The sequence below is a fragment of the Physella acuta genome, unplaced genomic scaffold (genome assembly GCF_028476545.2).
Source record: "Physella acuta isolate Inbredline_101_S28 unplaced genomic scaffold, ASM2847654v3 ptg000118l, whole genome shotgun sequence".
Classification (NCBI taxonomy): domain Eukaryota; kingdom Metazoa; phylum Mollusca; class Gastropoda; family Physidae; genus Physella; species Physella acuta.
Window position 1 is genome coordinate 337,157 of NW_026731638.1, and position 20,424 is coordinate 357,580.

General features: G+C 34.9%; 2 protein-coding genes across 2 annotated transcripts; both read left to right on the top strand.

Annotated features, from left to right (window-relative positions):
• The first annotated feature begins 2,179 nt into the window (after positions 1–2,179).
• On the top strand, positions 2,180–3,259 carry LOC131934815 (uncharacterized). The gene has a single exon (XM_059290943.1). The coding sequence runs from the start codon at positions 2,180–2,182 to the stop codon at positions 3,257–3,259; it is 1,080 nt and encodes a 359-aa protein (XP_059146926.1).
• A 12,485-nt stretch (positions 3,260–15,744) lies between these two features.
• Positions 15,745–16,551, top strand: LOC131934817 (uncharacterized). Its single transcript, XM_059290944.1, has one exon. It carries the CDS (start codon positions 15,745–15,747, stop codon positions 16,549–16,551), a length of 807 nt encoding a protein of 268 aa, XP_059146927.1.
• Positions 16,552–20,424: the final 3,873 nt, after the last annotated feature.

A 20,424-nucleotide genomic window follows, 5' to 3' on the forward strand; every position in this document is an offset into this window, starting at 1 on the left:
CATGTTTTAGTTATTTTTGAGTGTAAAAAAGACTCTTTTGCTCTCGGTGGTCAAGGTTGTTATTGCAATTAATAAAGGGATATAAAGGGATATCGTTTTTAAGTTTTGTAATTCCAATCAAAATCTGAAATAAAAATAATAAAACAAATGGAAGTGCAAGAATTATATATATATATATATATATATATATATATATATATATATATATATATATATGTATATATATATACATATATATATATATATATATATATATATATATATATATATATATATATATATATGTATGTATATATATATATATATGTAAGTGTGTGTGTAATTGCGAAAATATGGTTATTGTGGAAAAAGTAAGGTGTGAGGTGAAGAGTTGTAGTAATGTAGCAGTTTTTCTTCTTTTACCTACATATCTCAGAAATAACTGGATACTCAACTGGTTACAAAACAAAAAAAATAGCTTCAGAACAAAAGCGTTGAAAAATTACTGTCCCTCAAAATATGAACACAGCCACATAATACTCGTTTTAAAACGTAACGTTTTTAAAATCATTTCTATACTAACATTTACGTTTGCTACAAGCACCTGATTTTAATCTTTTAACCTTCTTCGATTAGTTATACATCAAAATACCATTCTTGTCTAACCAGTTATTAAAGAGGTATTCAATCGATAGTTTATCGATTAGCGTGCACAATACCCGCGGGTAGGTCATACACTGGTGGGTGGCATTGTGTATAGTGATATTTATAGATCATGTAGCTGCCGAATTTACGTGTCATGTTTTAATTGTAAATTTATTAAGGACATTTTGAAGAAACTCACAGTAAGCTGCCACTAGGTACTGTTGTTTGGTCATGATATGACCAAAAGTAGTTAGACCCTCCGTTTAATATAAGCTTTTGTTTAGTTCTTTTGCCTGTTCGTTTTTCTTTATTTTTCTTTTTGCTTAGTTATTTAGTGGATCTAGGCAAATAATGTAACTCAATCTCGACCTACTTCTTAAACAGTGATTTCGTTTAAACTTTACATATACATTAGGGAACAGCCTGGTACGATAGTAGAGTGTGCAACTGTTTTCACGACAGACTCAAGTTCGTATCCCGGGTTATTGTCCGTAGGATGTCTTAGAATCCATCTGATTCGAAATGGTACCAGATTCACGTTAAGGAAAGTAATAACTGCTGGGCATAATGCTGAACGCACTATTCTATCAAATGTCGAGGTAACTGAATGCACAGCTTCAAGTACACATTTTTATTTCATTCTACTCTGAACTCTAAAATGATGCCTAACATAAATTGTATGTGATCTTGAAAGGCAAAACAACAAGAATATACATCTACTCAGTAAATTTCATTTAAAAACATTTTTCATGCTTCTTTACATTCTTATAAACTTTATTTTGGTAATGTTTACAATTACAGTTCTACAATTTAAAACACCATATTTACGTGCCGAAAAAAGTTGATTTTAAAACCATACAAGCCAAAGAAATTTTTCTTCCCCATGAACTTGCCTGGTGTAAGACAATATTAATGAATTCACTAATGTAAACAGTATTTTGTGAAAGGCCGGTCACGTTAATCATTGTCAAACATGCATGGCTTCATATCGACGAAGGAATTGTTTTGTCTTAAAATAAAAGCTACGTAAAAAGTAAGTAATGGCTTATGTAGATCAATGGTAATTATAGTTTCCTTTATATAGATATTTAAAAAGTTGTTTTGATGTGTCGAGGAAAAAGTAGAGCATTGACGAGTAAATGTTTAATGTGTGTTTGATTTTTTAAAGAAATACGTACCTACACATCAATTAAACAAATAAAGGTGGAATGCTGATTATTCAATTACAGTTAAAATATCATGGAAAGTAAATGTGTAAAATAGTTAAAAACAATGGATGAAAATAAAGTTTTAAAATTGAAAATTACAATTTTTTTTGTCGATATATTATATTTAGTCGATTTTAGACATAAATGAAAATGCGCAACATTGTAAAATAAGTGACATTATACATAGTACAAATAGAAAACTGTAGAAAATGTATGCACCAATAAAGGATTGTGTATAACAACAAAGAAGGTAGCTTAATATAGAAATGCATTTTAACAGATGTACATATTTATAGCAGTTGTTTTAAATACAAAAGTGGGATTTTAAAAAAATTAGCCTAAGTAGAATGGAAACAAATGTCACAAAAAGTTTGCCTAACTCTGTTTTACAAGAAAATTTCTCTTTTGAAGTAACTGTGCTCTGTATGTGTAGGGGTGTCGTTTCTTTTCTTGGTCTTATTGGAGATTTCTTGACGATTTGGACATTTCTGGCCATGGGACCTAAAGATGGCGTAACTCTTTCATTTTTGTTACTCTCTGTCTCAGATATCTTGTATCTTCTCTGTATGACAATTTCATCAATCTCTTACATATTTATAAGCATCGAACTGATGACATCATTTAAGATATATTTTCCTGTGGATCCGTATGGGATAAAGACCTATATATCAAACTGTGGGGGAGATTTTTACGCCAGCACAATGCTTACCCTAACATTTCTGTCCATTTGTCGCTGTCTAAGTGTCGCCAAACCTCTGTGGTTTAGACATAAACTCGGGACAAAAAGAATTTCAGTTATGTTTTTCTCAATCAGTGCTGCGTTTTGTTTAGGAACAAGTGTTCCCATCTTAGCTCTGATGGGGATAATACCGCTCTATGACGCCAGGATCAACACCACAAGACCTTCGTTGTGGATTTCACCAGAAAGGAAATGGGTGACGTATATCGTCTGGCCAGTCAGAGGATCCTTGCTTCCACTTATCGTTCAGGTTATTCTAATCATTACTTCTGTGGTAATGACTAGATTCCTAAAATCAGCCTTGACATTTCGTCAGAAACACACTTCATCATATTTAGCATCTACTCAATCAGCTCTGTTTAAAATTGACGATACAACAAACAACGACAAAAGTTTTTCAAAGGAGAAGAACAAGTTAAGCGGCAAGCAACTTCAGATCATCAAACAAATGATTATCCTGTCTGTGGTGTTTATCGTCAGCTGTACACCAAAGATGATGTTCAATGCTGCCGTCTTTATCTATCCAGAATTTTCTATTAACGGGAAATATGGTAGACTTTATGAGACAGTCAGCGCAGTAAGAGAAGCATTTCAAATGCTGTATTCGTGTTCCAATGTTTTCATTTACTACACCTATAATTCCAAGTTCAGAGATATGTTTAGGAGAAAATTTGCAAGAATTATTTAGATTGTGTTTAATCGTATTTTACTGGACTAGGAAGGGCCTATGTGTCAATTATCTAGTTAACCAACTAACAAGAATAATGTGATGTTTAGTAAAGTAATATTAACATACAAACATTTTAAACAAAGACGTTTTTAAAAATTGTTTTATTGAGGAAAATATACGGTATTTCAAGACAAAAGCGTTGACGAACTAACTGTTTGTTAAAAGAAAACTGTTTAGCAAAATTAAAATGATTATACAACCACGTAAATTTAGAAAGTATATCAATAGTGACTGAATCGTATAGGCCTATATAAATATATCAATAATGAAGAACCAACATAAACATCGTAAACATAGGCCTACTTAGGGAGACTAAACAGCTGATGTAAAGTCGCATACATGAACATGACTGAAAGAAACATGTAGAACTACAAAAACAAACAGGCTAAACTTACTATATGATTCGAACAACAGGTCAGAATTGAAACAACACATTTAAGAATGCGTGCACAATTCCTGCAGCGTACATTGTTTTGCTGTTCATTTTTCTGTGATCTAAACAGTTATCAATAAATAACATTATAGTTGGAAAACTAAAGCAATGGAGTGCTGCTTGTCTTTTCGAACCGGACTTGCTATAAAGCACCCAGGATAAACCAATTGATTATTTAATGCAGTCTATAGATGCGAGTAAACAAGTATAAAGGACGCAGAAACAAAATTGGTTGTTCTGAAGTTTATGCGTTTCACATATATAGTAGTGGCTTTTCTGTTGTGTAAAATACCATTATTCTAATTTTACAATTGGATTGAACTTCTTACGTGTTTAATGATCAGGCATTGGTTTTTCTTTTTTTTTTACTTTTTAAATTGTCTGCGATATTTTGAGTTATATTTATAGTATACAAATATATTAGTGCTAGAGTTGATGACTTGAAAAGTGTCCCTCAAACATTCTAACAAATTGATGAACAAACCACTCGTCCTCTCGAGGGTATACGCCGGTAGGAAAATTTTCGTTGTGTTGAATACGGCCTTTGGTAAGTTGCAGACGATAAAAATTGTCGTGATGATGAACGTCTGCTGGATGGCGTGGAGTTCTCGGTTGACGTCTTTCGTCTTATGGATGTCGTCATCTTTGAGGTGTGGATTGCCATGAAACGTGTGGTTGTTACGGAACTTAAGAGAGTTTTTCAGCTGATGCGCCATGGTGCCAGCACTGATGATCATTGCAACTTGCGTGGTGACTGGGAGTAGAGAGCCGAGGAATGGGTGAACAACAGACACAACTTGTTTTGTATACGAAGCAAAACACAGCGTCTGTCTTGTCGCGTTGAATCGATCGTCGAACATCTCCTTCATGTCTAGAATAACAAAAAATGGTATGTACGCCATCACAACAAAGGAAACTATGACAGATACAGTAACCGTTGTTGTTGTTTTGGTGAAAGAATTTCTAAAATAAATTGGTTTAGCTACACACAGGCATCGAACCACTGCCATGTACGTTACTGTCAACAGGGTTATACAGTACATCATGCTGGCTAAACTAGAAGAATAAAAGTTTACTCCGTAAGGATCTATGGAAAAATAAATTCTGAAATCTGTAATTTCCTCGATGATAAACAAAACGTAACTTACAGTAGCGACCAACATACAACACAAGTAAATAAAATCAAAAATTGAAAGCAGCAAAAATGTTATGGTCATTCCATCGCTGACCCCAATTTTTACAAATATTCGAATAGAAATCAAGTTCCCTATAGCACCTAACAAAGACATCAATGCGTTTGTTAGTGACACGGCACTGATGACGAATAAAAAATCGATTTCGTCTTGAGATTTGCGTTCCCCCATTTTGGATTTGTTTTTGCGATGTTTTTGGAAATAAATGTAACAAAAGTTTCGTATAAACAATTTATTTTATTTGTAGATGCTGAATGTTTGTTGACCCAGTTTGCAGATTACATGTTTTTCAGGCAATTTTTAAAATTTTATTTTGATTCTTAACGCTAACAAAGTTTTCAAAATATTAATTATTATTGGAAACAACAAAATATAGAAAAAAAAATTAAAGAATAAAATACATCAAGTAATAGAATCAAATTACACAAAAACTAACCAAATTGTAATCATCGGTAATAGCAAGCAAATTATGTTTGCGAAGAATTCTTGATCGTCATCAGTAATTTACGATTAACGTGTGATCTTAAATGTCAGGAATTTAAAAGAGAAGAACAAACCTTATCTACATTATAATAATTATAGTTAAGGTTATTTTCATCACAATTCGTAAATATCACGTGATTGGATTAAACTGTTGTCTTTCTTTTGGACTTTCAAATTTGAAAGATTGCTTAAATTTTCTTTCTGAATTGTAAATGGGTTTTAGTGCCAGTAGCTGCAGATGTACATTGTAATTGGTGAAAAAATTTTTAATTAGAATTCATTGTTTAAAACGGCACACTTTATTAAATGTTCAATAGGTTAATTTTAAAAAAAAATAAAGATTGACGATTCGATGTATACTTTAGTGCAGTTATCAATTTACACACACACACACACACGCACACACATACATACACATACACACACATACATACATATATGTGTGTGTTGTTACGTATCATTTGTGAGTTGAGTTTAACCTTATATAATCGTATATTGTTATCCCAAGGTCGAATGTGTGTATCAAAGTTTAAAAAGTGTGTAAATGATTATGAGGCGGGAGGGTATGTGTTTAGGTAGTAGGCAGGAGGTTCTAGACGGCTTGTTTAGCTGGACATGAGAACAAAAAGAGTTAAAACATCGTCGGTGTTTGAAGTTATTTGACTATAATAACTGGTGACAAGTAAGAAAGCAGAACCATCATCGTTGTGATTGTTCTCATTGTATGTCGTTGTCTGATGCTGTCCCATAGCGGTTGCCTGATGCTGTCCCATAGCCGTTGCCTGATGCTGTCCCATAGCCGTTGCCTGGTGCTGTTCATTTGCCTAATGATGCCCTGTTGCCGTTGCTGAACGCTGTCCTGGTGCCATTGTGTGATGCTGTCCTGTGGCTGTCAGATGCTGTCCTGTTGCCAGATGCTGTCGTATTGTGGTTGGCCTATGCCGATAGCCTGATGCTGTAGCTGTTTAACCTAGTATGAAACAACATCGCCTTTTGCGTTGTAAGTAGGTTGTGTGGTGTAAAAAGTTTGTGAGATTTTAGAGAGTCATAAAACACATGGTGGCTAGAGATAGGGAGCACTAACGGCAGACTCAATAGTGTTGTGTTGTAGAAAGTTCAGATAAGGGAGAGAGTCATAGGCCAGTGTAGCGAGAGAAGACTCAATATTGTTGATTGTTGTGAGGAAGGAAGTTTTAAGATTCGGTACCAGGCCAAAGGATGCGTATCAGTAGCGTAGCGAGGGGCGGGGGCGGGGGGACGTATGTCCCCGGGCGCCGACCTAAGGGGGCGTCAAAATGGGTTGGAAAAATAAATTGAAAGGTTGAGGGGGGGGTGCAAATTGAAAGGTTTGGGGGGGGGATGCAAATCGAAATCTTGAGGGGGGGGGGGTGCAAATCGAAATGTTTATCCCCGGGCGCCGGGAAGGGTCGCTCCGCTGATGAGTATGATTTGTAACCCCGCACTAATGTAACGTGCTTGACCAAAATTAAGAAACAAGCTGTATTATATCGCGGGAATGCGTGCTTGTTTGCTTTTCTATGTTTGGCTGAATGTTATTTGCTAAAAAAAAAAAAAAATTCTGACTCTTTTTACTCAGTCGAAATAATTCAATTTACATTTTTATTTTCTAAATGTTTAAATGAGACGCTATGTATTTTATTGAAATTTTAAAATGTGTTCGCATACATTCTATGAAATGTACATTTTAAAATTGTGGATTTTGTACCATGTGAATGAAAGGCTTTTTTTGTTAGTTTAGCATGAAATTGGTAGTCAGTATTACAAGTACAAATACTTGGTTGGGGGTAGTTGTTACTGGTAACTGCATTAGAATAGTCCAGAACGGGTAATGGTGTGGGTGTGAGTTGAGTTTAACACAGTGATTCTACGTTGAGTTATCCCGAGGTTGGATTTGGGTTGTGTGAGCGATTGTGAGGGACGGTGTGCGGTTAGGTAGTTTGTGTGGGAGGGTGGGGGTTTGTTGGCGGTTTGTGTTACAGGACATGCACTAAAAGGGAGTAAACATTTTTGTTGTTCGGTGCTGTCGAAGTTCTTTAATTCGTCATTTACCGTCTCTGTATGGGTGTGTGTGTGTCTGTGTGTATGTGTGTGTATGTGTGTATGTGTGTATGTGTGTGTGTGTCTGTGTGTATGTGTGTGTGTATGTGTGTATGTGTGTGTGTCTGTGTGTATGTGTGTGTGTATGTGTGTATGTGTGTATGTGTATGTGTGTATGTGTGTATGTGTGTGTCTGTGTCTGTGTGTATGTGTGTGTATGTATGTGTGTGTGCTAGATAGAGACAACGAGAGAGCGGGTGGAATGATTTAAATTTTTTTTTTTTTAGTTTTGCGAATCGTTTTCGGTACTGATGTTGTCTGATTGCTACTTCTGCCCTTGTTGGTATTTTAAGCCGACCAGACGGGAGACTTGACTTTTCTTTGACTTGGAATGAACGACGTAAGTATGTATACAGAGATCCAGAGGCGTCACTAGGCGAGGGCGGGTCGTGCGGACCGCACCGGGTGACTCCATTTACGGTGTTGACACCAACAGAAAAAAAATGAAAAAATTAAAAATGTTTCGTAGAAAAATGCTTTTCGCCATCTTAATTAATGATTAATTAGAGTTAAAAAGTCCTATCAAGTGCAAATCAAAGATTTTGATATAGGGGAGGGGGTGACACCTGGACGTAAACCTGCTCAATTATTGAGAAAACAATTTTTCATATAACTATATCACATGGACCTTTAAATATATATATATATATATATATATATATATATATATATATATATATATATATATATATATATATATATATATATATATATATATATATATAAACTGATACTTTTTAGATGGGAGGGGTGTGTGACACCATTAGGTTCCGCACCAGGTGATACCCGACCTGGCGACGCCAATGCAGAGATCTGTATGTTGTAGGCACTTTGCTTGTCAAAGGCTACGTTAGAAACTTGGTTGGGTGTTTACTAGTTTTAATTGTTATTGTAGTGTTCAAAATAATTCCACAAGCAATTTCGTGAAAGCTTCAGTTAAATGCTTTCATGTAGAATGTCGTTCTCTCTCAATCTCTGGGTATGCCCTGTTCATCCCCATTTGAGGGCATTAGTGTTCCGGTCCATTGGCTATTGTTTAATGATTTGCTACAGGTCTGTATTGGATATTTTGTCTGACCATCTTTCCTGTTTTTGAATAACTGCAGCCAGTCTGTATTTGTTTTGGTAACCATCCAAGTCTCCGAACTATAAACAAAATACTGCCATAATATTTGTGATGAAGATTCTTAAATTACTCTGGAGTGACCGGGCTGTGCAATCCCATATCAAACGTGGTGAGTTGAAGGTACATTTAGCTTTGTTTACATGGAATTTTAATGTCCTCGTCTGTTGCATCTAGAGAGCTGGACTGCTAACCCGTAAGGCTCGAGTTCGAATCCGGGTTCAAATCAGTAGACCGTCCCTGAGTCCACTCAACTCTGATGGGTACCTAACTGACGTTAGGGAAAGTAAAGGCGGCTGGGCTTAGTGCTGACCACACTATCTCTTCATATGTCGAGGTCACAGAAATAAGTGAACTCTACTTCACTTGCCCTATAGACCGTCAGGTTTGAAAAGGGAACTTTACATTTTTTTACGTCTGTTCCATCATCCTTGTTGATCACACTAACCAGTTATGCGAATGTGTTTGTTTCTCGTATATCTTCATTTAGCTGTGTGGGCAGGTCCTTGTTGTTATTGATTCTGATGAACTCTTATTTCTAATGATTTTAGTCCAACTTTGGATGATACTTCAGAAAGTCGATTTAGTTATGGTTTTTGCATGTTTTTTCTTATGAGATAGTCGGTATATGTCATCGAGAAAATCGAGATCCTCCAGTTTTTTTTTTAAATCCAGTTTATTGTTTGTAGTCTTCTGCATGATCCAGTCGATAACCATCAAGAATTTCATCGGCAAAAACACACATCAATGTCTCACTCCCGTCTTCACCGTGAAGGGGATTATCTGTCGGGCAGAATCCACATATACATTAGTGTTAAAGATATACATTTTGGGTGTGTACAATGTTGGCTCATTAGCTCGCAGATAACATTTCTAAAATGCTTTTACGCAGTCTATAAAGTCAGATAAGTGAAATTGTCACTTAAGGGACTGTTCAGCAATGATGCACAGCGTGGCAATGTAACAAGTGCATGACCTGTCTTGTCGAACACCAGCCTGTTTCATCATCATACACCCATTGCTGGCCCCAGGTTATTTAGCGCCCTAGGCAAAACTTATTAAAACGCCCGCCCCCTCTTTCACACAAATTAATTACTAAAACGTATGTATAAAAAAAAGATTAATTAAAAGCGACATAGTAATTTATTATCAATTGCATGCACGTTATAAGTAGACATCAAAATCAAATTTTGTACTTTACGACATAGCCCCACCCGCCCCTTAGAAAATTTTGAGTGCTTCCCCCACCCCTCCCATCCCGGGAGAAAAAAAGTCTGAAAAAACTCTTTAAGAAAACCACACATTTCTTGTTCTGCTCTCTGCAGTCCTCCCAAGGTGAACACCAAAACGGAACTTAACCTGTTTTAAGCTTGACTGTCTTTAGTTATAATTGTAAAATGTCTATATTGTGTGATTATGTAACGATTTTGTTTTGTTTTTGAAATATAAAAGGTTATAAATGCTACAGATTCCAACCTAAAATCGTAATGTATGAATCCTTTAGTAGAGGGTGAAAAATATGAAAAGACCATTATTTAGATGTTTAACTTACGACTAAGACTGTCTACAACGGTTACTCTTGTATTCGTTTTTCAACTTGATAATGCTAAGAAAAAAAAACCCTACCAAAATAATGTTGTTTACAACTTAAGCTCTACATAATTTTTACAAAAGAAATAATAACTTAAAATATATGTAAGCGGTCAACCTGAGGTGCAGGAATTTGAAATGAATGTAAAGTTAAGCAACGAATTATCTCCCATTTGAAAATCCAAATACTGAAGTTTTTCAAGGGAAATAACTGTAACAAGGATAGCTAAATTAACCAAGTGTAACTAAGACATGCTTAAAAAACACAACAAAATGCTCTAAATTTCATTATGTAATAATTATCACAAAACTTTTATATTAGCGATGACAGCTTGTAAAAACAATATGTATTAAATATTGAATACTTAACTGCTTGTTTTATTTAAAAGTACGCAACCGGTAGCTTTATTATAACATACTTCTATTCAATTATGACGACAATCATTTACACGATACCAAATTTCAATACTACTACCATTATATTTTGGATCCCCTAATTCAAGGGACGCTTTTCAAAACTTAACACTCAGGTAGGGCTACATGTTATAGATCATAGACATTGCTATAATTATTGATTAATTAAAAAAAAACTATAATTTAAAAAAAAGTTTACGGTTAGTTATAAATTCCATCCATTTAATAAATATTTTTTAGCTAGAGAACGCCTACCTTTCTTTGTAGTGTATTCCGTCCTGAATTGAAATCATCTTACGTACGATAAACTCGACTCCTCGATATACTCAATCTACTACATTCACAACACATACCAAACTTTGATAATTAAACATAACTAGTCTCGATGCTCCAGAACTACGACACGGATTCGTTTAACTTTACCAAGCTCTAAAAACGATACTCCCAATCAACAACGATGTCACTGGACCTACTACTACAGTCAGAGAAAACGAGACTTACAAACCCTATTAAAATTAGATAGCCATTTGAAATGTTCGAAATTTAAATTACGAACTTATTTAATCGTTTTCCACATCAATTATGTGACACCGAATTAAAAAGGCAAAGTGACTGTTAAAAAGCGCCCCGGCATTTCCAAATTAGGGAGGTGGGGTTGCATTTTCACAATTACAAATCAGAGGCGTATCGAGGGAGGGGGTGGGGTGGGGGGGGGACATATGTCCCCGGGCGCCGACTTTAGGGGGGGCGCCAAATTGAAAGTTTGAGTGGGGGGGGGTGCAAATGAAAAGTTCGAGGGGGGTGAACAGGGGCGGAACTACAGTGCCGCCAGACCCCGCAATGCGGGGGGGGCCCACGCCTTTAGGGGCCCATAGTCGACCATAATAATTTTTTTAGTTAAAAAAATAATTTTCTTGCATTTTTGACATAACGGTAAAAGCTTTTGTAAATAACAAACATATCTATTACAGTAGTGATGTTATACAGTAACTACACATGCTGTTGCGTAAAAAAAATGTATATGCCTGAGCTGTAGTGTGAAAGATAGGCAAATGTTCAAAACACTTCCATGACTTATTTCCTCTTTTTAAATTGTTAAATAGGGGTGCTCCGAAACTCCTTTTAATATATTTGTACTAAACAAATTAAAAAGCAATTACTTCTCTTAAATATTATTTTTAAAAATATACATACTAAAGATTGACATAACACAAAAAGGAAATATATTTGAAACAAATAATACAAATACAAAAAAACATAAAATAAACATAACACGAGAAACCATTACACATATGCAAAGCTTTCAAGATTTATATTCTTTTCACCGGCTAAACCTAGAGGGCAGGCAGTATTACAGCAAACATATTGAATGAAAAAAAAATTCAAAACAGATTAATGCACTCACACACATGGTGTAATTTGTTTACATTGAAAACAAAAAACCATTTTTTTTCAAAACCCGATCAGGCGAGAAACGACTATCCAATGTTTGTATTCTGTGTTGTATATATATATATATATATATATATATATATATATATATATATATATATATATATATATATATATATATATATATATATATATATATATATATATATATATATATATATATATATATATATATATATGGGGGGGCAGAAATTTTTTGGCGGGGTGGCCATTTTTTTCTAGTTCCGCCACCGGGTGCAAATCGAAAGTTTGAGGGGGGGGGAGGGGTGCAAACCAAAAGTTCGAGGGGGGTGCAAATCGCAAGTTTGAGGGGGGGGGGGGTTGCAAATGAAAAGTTCAAGTGGGGGGGGGGGTGCAAATGGAAAGTTTGTCCCCGGGCACCGGGAAGGGTCGCTACGCCTATGTTGCTATTAAATATAGGCCTATATAAACCGAATTTTTGGGGTGGGGGTGCAAAATTGAAAGTTCGTCCTGGATGCCGAAATAGATCGAAATACCTTTATAAAAGTTATTAATTATTTGGTGCTTTTTTGATAATAGCGATAACACCTTTTGCGCCCCCTAGAGATGGCGCCCTCGGCGACCGCCTAGTTGGTCTTATAGGTAGCGCCGGCCCTACATACACCGTCACAAAAAGCCAGACTCCCCCCCCCCCCTCCCCTCCCCAATAATATGACACGACACCTTAGCGTACTAATCCCCTTAAAACTGAAACTTTTGTCTTTTAAAAATTGAAGCAGCTATGTATTTTTTAAAAATCTTTAACTGAGCTGGGTATACATTAAGTATATTGATCAATTTACAAACACAAATCTTTGCCAAGAAAACCGCGAGGTAAAGGTAAAACTCAAGTTACTAAAATCACTTATTAAATGTTTCATGTTTCGTACACCTCAATGAAAAGTCTTATCTAAATGCATTTTGACGACTTTTATAAAAGACCAACTTGATTATGCGCTGGAAATTATGAACAGTCTTCTAGTCGAATTCAGCAATAACATTGAATTTAATAAACCGGGAACGATCTCCCCTAAACTTTCTGGAATATTCTTTTATAAAAAAAAACAGGGGATGGGAGCTCGGGATATAGACATGAATTTTCATCCATTTTAAATACTTAAACTTTTTAAAATAGAATAAAATCTCGTAGAAAAAAGAATTGCACACATGTGAACGCCAAATAAAACGTGCATAATAGTGCGGAATATTATTAGTACTTTATAAATTTACATTCGTTTTTGAGAATTCGGAAATAGCGTAAATTAGTACTTTTAATCAACGGAAATTACTCAAAATTTGACAGATGGTAGAGAATTAGAACTTTTACTTACATGTGAAATTTCATGTATCTATCTGAAATAGTACTCAAGTTATAGGCTTTTAAAAAATTCAAAGTAGAAAAAGTACCACTTCCGTTTATCGGAAATCGCTCAAAAGTTTATCAGTATCTACGATTTTGATGAAATACTTGTATATGAAATTTCATCAACCTAGCTGTAACAGTACTCAAGTTATTGTGTTTACACACAGACACACACACACACACAGACAACGGACAGAATTGAAAGTTCAGTTTTTACGACTCGATAACGCATAAAACGCCAACATGTTTATATATTTGTATTTATAATTTTTGCCTGATTAAAATAAGTCCTCTATACTCCGGATGTGATGAAGGAGTAAAACGGTGAAAACTGTTAGAATTTCATGTTTTTCGTGCATGTTATCATTTTAACATACATTTATTTTAGATGTGCTTGTTTTAAACTACCGATATATAAATGCATACATTGTATAATTATAAAAAAAAATAATATATTAAACGACAGCGAGATTTAGTAATATAATAGATTTGTTTATTTCTATTTTTTCTCTGTGTATCTGAATGTTTAAATTGAATTCCCCATCAATCACAAAGCTGTCAAGTTGTTGGAAAGTAAATCCTTCTATGAGGTTCAGATCAACACAACCAGGCTGATATTTTCGTGTATCCATCCCCCCCCCCCCCCCCCCCCCCGGTCTCAACTGAAATCCCTTGTCTTGCTAGTGAGCGTTTTTTTTCTTTAGATAGCTGCAGGATACATTTAAATGATTTGTGCTTTTGTGATGTCCAAAATACTCAAAAAGTCTAATCGAGTTCAGGACAAATGCAAAATGTCTAAGATAGATTTGACTAATCAAATACAACATAGTAATAGAGAGGTAAACAATAAATTGTTGGTCAACGACAAGGTAATTCTAAACGCCAAAGAACGCCGGATCATAACACAGATGCTTCTTATTTCCCTTATCTGTATTGTCAGTAACATCCCAAAGGTCTGTATTAATATTGCCATGGTTATTTTCCCAGAGTTTTCCATCAACGGCAAGTTTGGAGGTTTGTATGAGACTTTTGACGTCATAAGGCAGACATTCCAGATGATGTTTTGTTGCAGTTAAATTATTTCAACTGTAGGGCTTTCTACAAGTTGATGTCCTCGTGAATAATACAGCATTTACATACACTCGAGAATTTAAAAATACATTATGAAACACGAGTACATGACTAGTGTACCAATATTTAGAGAAGAAATTTCGTTAGAATACACAAAAAAGTCAATACTTGTCTGACGCCTTATACCTGCACATCGGTTTATGTAAATATTACTTAAGTAACGATTGCAAATTAAATTCACGCTACCATTAGTTACAAAATAAAATTAGTTTGCATTCATGCTATAGCTTTACAAAGTCACTATTGTCGTTACAAATAAAAATGTGGGTTATCAAAGGTGTGTTGAGATCCATAATAATTAAACTCATGTTTGCAACTACGTTTCATATCAATACATTTAGAAATTTACCAAGTGAATATTTGGCGCATGTTTAATGTTAGAAAACAAAATTTCCTTTCCTGTACTCAATATTGAAAACCGTGAAATAGTCAATCATATACACCCTTTTAAATCAAACAATAAAATTGGTCGCGTAGATTAATTAATCTGTATTTAATTATTTTTAAATGCGAGTCTATTGTAATTAAGACCAAAACAAAGATGAAATTAAAAATTACATATTTTTTTAATTATAAAAGCTACCACAAATAGAAGAAAGCAAAAACTACACCATTTTGATAAGGCTGTATTCAATTTAGAATTATTCTTTTAAAATAATCTAGTTATAAACAAAACTATAACTAACAAAAAACATTTGATAAAATAAGGGCATATATTATTTCCTAACTCAAATAAGTAGTTAATAAATTAAAGATATTTGGTATTTAGGAAAAATCATAATTTCTTTTGTCAAAAGATGTTGTTCATCAATATATAACTGCTACGCAATTAAAGGAACAGAGGGAAATATTAATTCAAAAAATAAAGCTCAAATTCCACAACTAACAATGGGAACAAATGTCTCCGAAAATGTATCCTACGTTTCGATGCAAAACAACTTTTCGTTTGAAACAACGGTCCTCTTTATGTGTCGGGGTGTCCTTTCGTTTCTTGGTCTTATCGGAAATTCTTTGACCATTCGGACATTTCTGGCCATGGGACCTAAAGATGGAGTAACGCTTTCATTTTTGTTACTCTCTGTCTCAGATTTGTTGTATCTTCTCTGTATGACAATTTCATCAATCTCTTACATATTTATAACCATGGAACTGATGACATCATTTAAGATATATTTTCCTGTGGATCCGTACGGGATAAAGACCTATATATCAAATTGTGGGAGCGGTTTTTATGCCAACACAATGCTCACACTGACATTTCTGTCCATTTGTCGTTGCCTAAGTGTCGCCAAACCTCTGTGGTTTAGACATAAGCTCGGGACAAAAAAGGTCTCCGTTTTATTTCTCTCAATCAGTGCTCCGTTTTGTTTGTCAACAAATATTCCCATCTTAGCTCTGATGGGGATAATACCGCTCTATGATGCCAGGATCAACAACACAAGGCCTTCGTTGTGGATTTCACCAGAAAGGAAATGGGTGACGTATGTCGTCTGGCCAGTCAGAGGATCCTTGCTTCCACTTATTGTTCAGGTTATTCTAATCATTACTTCTGTGTTAATGACCAATCACATGAAAGCAGCTTTAAGATTTCGACAGAAACACACAACATCGGCTATAGCATCCACTCAATCAACTCAGTTTAAAATCGACAGCCAAGAAACCAACAACAAAACAATAACAAACGAGAAGAACAAGTTAAGTGGCAAGGAACTTCAGATCATCAAACAAATGATTCTCCTGTCTGTGGTGTTTACTGTGAGCAGTTTACCAAAGATGTGCATCCACACTGTCGTGTTTTTTTACCCTGAGTATTCTATCGACGGGAAATACGGGAGAATGTATGAGACAGTTGACGTCATGCGGGATACATTTCAAATGCTGTATTCGTGTTCCAATGTTTTTATATACTACAATTACAATTCCAAGTTCAGAGATATGTTTTGGAGATAATTGTCATGGCATATCCAAAAGATCTGATCGTTTGTTTAACACACTGTAAAGCTGGAGTCGTTAGGGGGTAAAGACATGCTTGTTTCACCTCCCTAATGCGCCATGCCTGATATTAAGAAAATAATTAGATTACTGGAGAAAACAAATATTCTAGATTTTAAAAATATTTTGTTTTATAATATTTAGCAAATTTTTTACATAGAGATGAAATTTAAGATAAAAGACAACACAACTTGACGTGAATCAATTTTACAGAAATCATATTTGTAAAAATGAAGGCAATAGTAATACTTTGTGTGTTGCTGATAATAAAATGAATTTAAATAAGAAACGTCATTGTTTGACAAAAATTAAATTATTTCAAACAATTTCTTTTGAATTTCGAGTTATACCTATAGTAAACGAGTATGTTGGTGCTTGAGTTTAGAATTTGAAGCGTGTCTCTAATACACTGAAATAGAGCAATCCACAAGCCAGCTTTTCTGTCTAAGGAGAAATCTGGTAAGAAATATTTGGAAATGTTGAATGTAATTTTAGGTAAGTTGCAGACGATAAAAATCGTCGTGATGATGAATGTTTGCTGAATGGCGTGAAGTTCCTTGCTGACTTGTTTTGTCGTCTGAGAATTCCGGGCATGGTGGTCAATGTTGGGATAGGTCAGTGTACGAGACGGGAGCGTGTGTTTGTTACGGAAGGCTAGAGAGTTCTTGAGGTGACGGGCCATAATGCCAGCACTGATGACCATAGCTACTTGCGTTGTTACAGGCAGGAATGAGCCTACGAATGGGTGGACAACAGTCACGACTTGTGATGCGAACGATACAAAATGTAACGTTGGCCGCGTCACGTTAACTCGAGATTCAAACATCTCCTCCATGTCAAAATTAATAAAAAGTGGTGTGAATACCACTATTGTAAAAAATACAATTACACCAACAATAAATAATGTCGCCCGTGTAGTAAAATAGTTTCTAAAATATAAAGGACTGGCAATACCAAGGCATTTAATGACAGCCATATATGTTACGGTTAGCAAAGTTATGTTGTATATCATACTTCCACTAATTGTAATATACATATACACACCGTAAGGGTCAATTGGAAAATAAATTCTAAAGTCCGATACTTCTTCGACTATATATAAAATGTAAACAACGACTGAAGCACCAACACACACCAGATAAAAGAGGTCTGTAATAGAAAGTAGCAAAAACGTCATGGTTATACCATCTTTAACTCTCATTTTTAGAAATGTTCGAATAGATATCGAGTTCCCAATAGTACCGAGTAAACACATTGCTCCATAGAGAAGAGAAACAGTGCCAATTGCAAAGAAAATCTCAATTTCGACTTGAGTTCTGCTCGCTCCCATTTTACTTCTCAAATGGATTGTTGTGTAGCGCTTTTTAACAAACAGAAACAGTGTTCTGTTTTTCCTACTAATATTTACTCGACTCGTGATTTTTAACTCAAGAAGTAATGTTAATATTTCATGCATGATAACTTGTATTATTTAATAGATAAATAATTTAAAGGAGTAATTGGATGGGACGTGTGATATTATTTATCAAGATATAAACCCATAAACTATGAACACGTGAAACTATGTTAAAACATTTTTATTTGTATTATTTAAAACAAAGAAAGCTTGACCCATTTCTGGCAATTAAGTTTCCCTGGGGAAAAAATAAATAAACTAAAACGTTAAGAAATGTGATTTGAATGACGCTTTATGAAATTATGTTTTGCTATTTATTGATAATAGTAATTTATCGAGCAGTTTACTAAATGTGCTTAATTTAATTTTCAAATATGCGCATTTAATGCGCAGGTTATTGCAATCATACAATAAGAAGACAGTTTATTACACTTAAGAGGAGGTTTATGTTAGACATTTTCTGCAGGTGTGGTTGGGCTGGGGGGGGGGGGGGTGATAATACGTTTCGTCTGGGGGACGGTAGATAAACTGCATGTGTGGAGGGGGGGGGTTGTATTTTTTTCTAACGAAGATTTACGAGCAAAAAAATATTTTTAAGCGAGAAACAACAAAACAAAGGCTGGCTTAAATAATCTTTAATTTAGCACTTAGATCCGTGAGACTGTATATATGTTTAAATATATATATATATATATATATATATATATATATATATATATATATATATATATATATATATATATATATATATTCGTTTTGGCGAGATAGTCTCAGGGGTTCAGTGGAGGTCGAGAAACACACCCGGCTCATATGATTCACTTTTAAGAAGGGTTCGGTGAATGTGCCCTTAAAACTTGTGGGGTTCAGTAACTCCAAAGAAGTTAGGAACCACTGGTATATATATATATATATATATATATATATATATATATATATATATATATATACATATATATACTATATTATACTATAGAATTTAGAAACAAAGTAAAGTTTTACTGACTAAAATATTGTGCCCTTGTTTTTGGAGTTTCTCATTGAAAAAACTATTTAAGCTGTGGCGAGTTTGAGAAAACTTTAATTTAAATCAATGTCATGAAGTTAGTCAAATGAGCTTAATCTATTAATTCTTGGAGCCGCCTTAGGAGGAAAACCAAAGATTTACTTGCTTCTTTTGCTTATATGTGCATTATCTGAAAGTCTGTTTGGTTGTTTGTTAACAAAAGTTTTTACCGTTAACTTTAGTCTTATAATAAAATCTGACATGATGTGTAGATCTTACTTATGCATTGTTTTTTTTTGTGTGCATATATTTTAAGAAATTTTGAAAAAAAATCATTTTCATAATTGCTTTAGTTTAGTGTTGTAGCGTCTAAAATAATATCTGCTTCAGGGTGTTAAATTATTTATTTTTGCTCACCTACTCCGGCCTGGAGTGGCTAGTTCCAACATATCCGCAAACTAAAATAAGACACCCCTTTCAGCCTAAAATGTTGTGTAATTGTTGTCGTTGTCGTTTGTCGGCCAAAAATTCTTGTAAAGGTACGGGTCTGCCTGGTACTTTATTAAAAGTTCAAATGATAGGTGTTTTTTGTGTTTATAAACTTTAACCAGCTCAGATGCGTTGCGACCCTTCCCTGTGCCCGGGGACAAACTTTTCGATTTGCACCCCCCCCTCAAACTTTTCGATTTGCACCCCCCCCCCTCAAACTTTCGACTTGCACCCCCACCCCTCAAGATTTCCATTCGATTTGCACCCCCCCCCCTCAAACTTTCCACTTGCACCCCCCTCGACCTTTCAATTTATTTTTCCAACCCATTTTGGCGCCCCCTAAGGTCGACTTGAGGATAGGGAAAGTACATGAAGGAAGGAGCAATGGTAAAATGAATAGGGACGCACTCTTGCTATAATGATTCATCAATAAGGAAGTCCAAAAAAATAATTAAAGTTAAAACAGATCTATTACAGCACATGTCCTTGTGGCCTACTTGGATTTATCCGATATCACAGTACACTCCAGCCTCGAAATTGTAATTCGCCTCTCTATTCATCATTCTGATTGGCTGTTAGGGCGCCACACATATCTCACCAGATTCTATATTTAGTTCTGGGCTCCGTCTCTTTTAATACATCACCCAATGTAAAGCCCGTGTGTTCTCTGATGGTGTAGTCACGTTTTGTTTGACTGGTACTGTGACTTATACATGTACATGTAAGCGCCACACCTTTGCCACATGCCAGTATCATATGTGGGGTGGGTGTGGGTGTGTGGGGGAGATTATCTCAGAAGGTTACTAAGTACATTTATTGGTAATATTGATTGGTAGATAAGTACTGAAATTCTAAAAGTAATGTTCTTAGAAGATTTAATCAGTAATTCAATTACTCCTATATTTTCCAAATACGATCAAAGAAAACTATAGCCGTTACTTAT

Excerpts from the sequence above, each read along its gene's own strand:
- LOC131934815 (XM_059290943.1), top strand. The coding sequence starts at position 2,180 with ATGGAAACAAATGTCACAAAAAGTTTGCCTAACTCTGTTTTACAAGAA.
- LOC131934817 (XM_059290944.1), top strand. The coding sequence starts at position 15,745 with ATGGAACTGATGACATCATTTAAGATATATTTTCCTGTGGATCCGTAC.